This window comes from Schistosoma mansoni (genome assembly GCF_000237925.1).
Source record: "Schistosoma mansoni, WGS project CABG00000000 data, supercontig 0172, strain Puerto Rico, whole genome shotgun sequence".
Classification (NCBI taxonomy): Eukaryota; Metazoa; Platyhelminthes; class Trematoda; order Strigeidida; family Schistosomatidae; genus Schistosoma; species Schistosoma mansoni.
In genome coordinates, this window is record NW_017386058.1 from 211,512 (window position 1) to 218,130 (window position 6,619).

Below are 6,619 nucleotides of genomic sequence, written 5' to 3' on the forward strand. Positions count from 1 at the left end.
ATTACAATCCTGCTTTGTAAATTTTTATTTACCTTTATTTTTTTTTACCAAGAAAAAGCTTCTATACAGAGAACAGAACTTAGAATAGGTACGCAGAAAAAGAGAAAAAAGAAGACACATTATTACTGTTATTATCAATAAGAAAGACTAAAGGATAAGTAGGTTATAGTCTAGATGTTAACTGATTGTTGTTTACATTGAAATGTTGAAGGATTTCTATCATTGAATACTTTAATATACATTCAATTGTCAAATATAATTATATCCCCTGAAATAGAAGTTAGTCAATTGACTGTAAGGTGGCATTTACAAATATATGTATATTTATAAACTGTAAATCGTAATTCTGTTTTAGCTTATCAAATATGAATTGAAAATATTTAGTGTAGAATCTCTGGAGGTGAATTAATATTAGCCTGTTTTAAATTAGGTTCAACAAGAGTAACTGTCAGTAAAGGAGATACAATTTGATTGGATAAACCAGAATGTTTAGATTCAACAGGATTTAGAGTTATTTGATGTCGAATATTTTCTGGTAAATCACTAAGAAGACGAATTGTTAATTTTCCAAACTTCCATGGTCTTCTCAGTAGAGCTAAACGTACAGTGTTTGGTAAACAACGTTCAAGTTGACCAACAGATACAGTTAAACAAAATAAATGATTTTCTAAATTATGTTTTACATTATTTCGAGTAAAGTCAAAAGAACATAGAGCGGTTGGTGAATCATTATTTTCGGCTGTTGTAAAAATTTTTCTATCCGCAGTTTCCAACAATTGTTTTACTACAGTATCAATTACTTCACCAACTGTTGTACGCATATTGATTAGAAGGCGTACTGATACTCCAGGATTCAATCCTGTTGGATAATCTGCATAAACATGTATTACTGAATTCTTTCCAATATGTTTTGGTTCAGTTGGAGAACAAGGTAATGTACTTCTATCTATTAGTTTAGAAACAGCTACAGTATCAAATAATTCACTATGTACAGATGATGATCTAGGTTTCACCATTTTTTCAATATTCAACCCAGTAGATTCATTATTTTGTAATAATACATTAAAGTTTATTGTTTCATTAGTTAATACTTCAATATTTGATTTCATTAAATATGGTTTTAAAATTTCATTATATTCATTTATAATTTGTTCTATAGTAATATGAAAATTATACATTTTTTTACGATCACGTCCAATTGATATTGTATCACTTAACCATCTTTTTGATTGATAAAGATTTTCTAAATTTGTTTGAATCATTTGTAATGATTGTGTACGTTCAGTTATTTGTATTAAATCTAATTCATTTAAACATTGTCTTTGAATAAATTGTGATAATGGTATTAATAATTCTAATAATGATATTAAATAATGTATTGGATTATAAAATAATGGATCATAATTAATACCTAAATTTCTTTCAAAATATGTCATTGATATCCATGAACAAGTTGGTGGTGTTAATGGTGATGGTAATATTATTGATGTTGGTGGTAAACATACTTGATCTATAGGGGGTAATAATATAATAAATGAATGTATTGGTGATATTCTTATTATTTCTGGTAAAAATATACGAAACATTTTAAGATGATTTATAGGATAACATAAACGATTAGATAATTTCATTATAGCTTTTATAAATTGTATAATAAAACGTTTTTCAGTATAGTTTAAATTTAAAAAATTATTTTCTAATTTTTCATTAGTTTTTTCAATTAATTTACATAAACTATACCATTCATTATAACTAACATGAGATCGTGTACGAATTTTTTCACATGGTAACATATGTATAATCGATAATGTATTAGATATTAATATTGTTGCTTGTTGATCTATATTAGCTTTCATTTGTAATAATACAATATATAAACCTGGTTTTAATAGATTATTATGTTTTTCTGAATAATTTAATAATATATCTAAATTAATAATAAGTTGTGATTCAGGTAATATATAAATTTGATTATCACGTGTAGTTAATAAATGTGAATAAATAGTTGGTAATAAAAGATTTTTTGTCATATTTATCATTATACTACTATAATTAATAAATTCAGTATTTGAATTAAATTGAAAAAAATTATTTTTTAATTTAATTTTATTTTGTTTTAAAAATTTATCAAAATTACACCATTTTAAATTATTTGTTAATATAATATCATTAGGATTATTAATTTGTTTAAGTAGTATAAATAAATAAGTGGATGTTAATTTTAAATGATTATCATAAGTAGTATTTGAACTTATTGAATCATTTGTTTCTGTTGATAATTTTGATGTAGATATTTGATCTTGTAGATCAAAAGTTTCATTTTTTATTGATTTTAAATTAATTATATTTGGATCAATTAATCGTGTACGTATTATTTCTGGATAGACAATACCAAGATTAGATAAATTAAATAATAATTTTAATCTTTGTATTATTTCTAATAAACGTACACGTAATTGTAAATTTGTTGGTAATGATGTATTAGTTATATGATTATCATATAATAATTGTAAATCTATATCTATTAATGAATCAGATAATAAACGTGAAAACCAATTAAAATCAGAATTTATAATAGATTCATTAGTATAATCATCACGTGATATATTGATTATTGGTATATAATCATCAGTTAATAAAATTTTAGATTTATAATTTAATTTATTAGATTCCTTATTAGAAGAATCCATTGAATGTATTGGTGTATGATATATAAGGGCTAAATAAACACCAGATTTAGTTTGTTTAACAAATTTTAAACCTTTATTACCGAAAGGAAATCTAAATGAACGTTTTCTTTGTAATAATGGTGATCTTGTTCTTTTATTTGTTTCATCTATCATATTGATTGGATTATTATTATTATTATAAGTAGTATTATAAGTAGTATTCGAATGGATTGATAAATTATTTGTCCATATAGAAAGTTGTTTAAATAAATCATTTTTTAATATATCAATTTGTTTATTTAATGAACAATCAACATATTTTGTATATGATAAATGTAAATTATCATGTTGTATTATAGTTTGATATTGTTCACATAATTTATTATGTATCCATGATGATAATATAATACCATTAGGATTAGAATAACATGGTTCTGACCATCCTTTTATAGAAAATGCATAAACACGTATAAATATCATTTTATTTTCTGGTAAATTATTTAAATAATAAAAACCTACGCGTAATATATTCAATTGACTTTGTTTGATTTTATTTAAATTTGGTTTAATCATACGTATTGGAGGTACGACAATACAATGATATAATTCATTTATATTAGAAAATTTTGGACATGTTGACCATTCTATACAATAACGTAATATTAAATTATCATTAGAAATATGATTGATATCATTCATTTTACGTCCTTCATTTATAAAATCTTGATTCAATTCATTATCAGTAGTATCACATGAACTATGATCTAATTCATTATCATGATCATGATCATTATAATCATCATCCTTATTATTACCATTATCATTGAATTTATTAATTTTAGGTGGACTTATACGAATTAATATAGAATTAGATGAATATAAAAATATATTCACTTTATGAGGTGATTTAGTATAATTAGGTAATTTATTATAATTATAAATAAGTTTCATTAAATAATCATATTCATCAATTAATAATTGTAATTGTTTTTCTTTACTAGAAATTTCTGCAAATATTTTTGTATTATTTAATTGTTCATTATTATTACTAATAGTAATATTATTATTACTAATATTAGTATTGTTAATAATATTACTATTATTATTAGTATTATTATTAGTATTATTATATTTGTTCTCATTATTATCGATTATATTTAATTGATTCATTAATGTAATTGTATTATTTGTATCTAATTTACATTTATTTAATTGAATTTCTTTTTCATCTAATAAATTTTCTAAATATTGATTAATTTTATTAAATTTATATAATGAATAATATTTTGGATGACAATATAAAATTGATTGAAAGTAAGGACCTGGTAAAAATTGACATATTAATAAATATGAATATAATAATAAAGATGAATTAAATTGTGTACAATCTAATAATGTAAAACCAAATTGATTAGTTGCTATATGAATTTGTTGTAATTGTTTATTAGATAATTTTTTATATTGATTATATAATTTAAAAAATTGATTATAATCATTATATTTAATTATTAAAAAAAATTGATCAATTAAATTTTTCATTACGTCATTATTATTATTATTATTATTAGTTAATGGAAGTAATAAATCACCAGCTGTTGAATTCGTTGTAATCATTGTATGATCATTATTATTTGATAATAATGTTAATTGATCATTAGAATATGTTATACTAGAATTATTTCGACGTAATTTTTTTACTACTGAATAACGATTTAATTTATTATAAGTAGTATTATTATTATGTAATGTTGAATTGTAATTACGACTGAATAACATTTTTGCAATATAATTATCAGTTTTCATGGTAATATTATCATTATTATTATTGTCATTATCATTAGTGTCATTAGTAGTTTTAGTGACTTTGTTAATTGGATTAGAATAATCTTGTGCATTGATAATTTGAAATTTATAAGTATTAGCTTTACTAACAAGTTCTTCAAAATATTCATTCATATTTGTTATTTCATATATATTACTATTATTAGTATTATTAGTAGTATTTGTAATATTTTGAGGTGATATATCTGAACGAATACGAGGTGTTTTATCAATCCAATTTTTCATTAAATTAGAATGTATTTTATTATCAATTAAATGTTGTTCTTTAAAATGAATATCAGAATTACGATGTGTGCTAGATGAACGATTTCTTATATTATTATTGTTATTGTTGTTATCTTCGGAATTTAATTCTTGAAAATGTTTTGACATGTATGCACTACTTTTGGAACGTTTCAATTTACTTTTAGTAACTCTTGCAACTGCTCTTGCACGCATTTTAGCAACTTTTGATTTATTTGATACTTTCATAGTAGAATCTATAGTTTGTTCTGTATTAGAATCACCAGAAATAAAAGTACAAGAATCTTTCAATTCAGGTGGAAAACGTAATGATTTAGTACTTTCAAATTTTCTACATTTAGATGAATCATTTATCTTTCTATCTTTAGAATTATGATGTATATCATTGAAAGCCTTTCTTGAAAAAGTAACTGATGAACAAACATCACTTTTTATACTTGTATTATCTAATGGAACTTGTACATTACTTAGACTATAACCATGAGATAAACGACGTGAAATGTTTTCATTAAGAGAACTATTCAAATGATTTTTACCATGACGATATAAATTTGTTTCAAGATCTAAAAACTGATATTTATCTAAATTACCAACTGATAAATGCTCTTTACATGATATTTTTATATTTTCTATAGAATGTTTGTCATTTAATGTAAATGAAGAAAAATTTACAAGACTAGTATTGCATTCATTATCATCATCACCATCACCACCACCTTCATCATCATCATCATCTGCATCATTATTTTCAAATAGTTTTTCATGTGTACAACTTCTTGACGATGATGATGGTAATTCATCTCGATAAGAAATACTTTTATCCAATAATATTTCACCTTCATAATGATCAATACCTCTTTTGTGTATATTAGTAAAAGTTATTCCATCATTATTACTATTATTAGTAGTGTTAATATTGTCATCATCATTATCATGATCATTAATTCCTTTGTTTACATTTGAATGTTTGTCAATTTCAATAATTTGATTATCCGAAGTTAATTTAAAAAAATTGGAATCATTTGTAAAAGCTGGCATTGTATCAGAACGATGAAATCGTTTACGTTTATCCGTAAGAAAATTTAATGCAGTTGTTAACATAATGAGTAATATTGTAATCTTTTTTAATAGTTATAGTATTGCATAAACGTTTTCTTTTTCCCTGTAACAAATAATTTTCATATTCAATGTTTTATTGACAATGTATCTGATGAAAATCAAACGAAAAAAAAGAAAAGACATCGGGTGAGGAACTTCATAATCGATTGTTAAAACAAACAAATTTACAAAAAATAATGGTGTGAATTCTTATAATTAAGATAAAACATTAAACACTCAGTGTAGAAATTAAATTACTAGTTTGGTAGAAAAAAACTAATATTAATTGGATAATCATTCAATCAGAAGGGGGTTTGTGGAGATTTTAGTAATTTTTTATAGTTTTAAACATGAATTGAAGCTAGATCACCATGAAAAACCTGGAAGCATAAACATCGTTGAATGCCGGTTCAGTGGTCTAGTGGTTAAGTGCTCGTGCGCGAGACTAATAGGTCATTGGTTCGAATCTCGCGAGGCGGGATCGTGAATGCGCACTGCTAAGTCCCATACTAGGACGCAATGGCTTCCACTGCTTCCAGGTTTTCCATGTTGGTCTAGCTTCAATTGATTCATGATTTTAACTATAAAAAAATCACTCAATCAGTTAAACAAATGCAACTTAAGATTAAGTATAATGGTACTATGGTTCAAGTTATTACATTTCATAAAAGCAAAGTGAAAGAAAAAAGATCAATAAATTGGGATAATATTATCTGTCTTTGAATGGAAGCATATTCTGACTATGTTACAGATGATGAACATAATTA

General features: G+C 23.4%; 1 protein-coding gene across 1 annotated transcript; it reads right to left on the minus strand.

Moving 5' to 3' along the window:
• Positions 1–380: 380 nt before the first annotated feature.
• On the minus strand, positions 381–5,855 carry Smp_073890 (hypothetical protein; the record flags this gene model as incomplete). The annotated part of the gene is made up of 3 exons (XM_018796542.1): positions 381–889; positions 4,598–5,324; positions 5,712–5,855. The coding sequence occupies 3 exons, from the start codon at positions 5,853–5,855 to the stop codon at positions 381–383; spliced, it is 1,380 nt and encodes a 459-aa protein (XP_018646870.1).
• Positions 5,856–6,619: the final 764 nt, after the last annotated feature.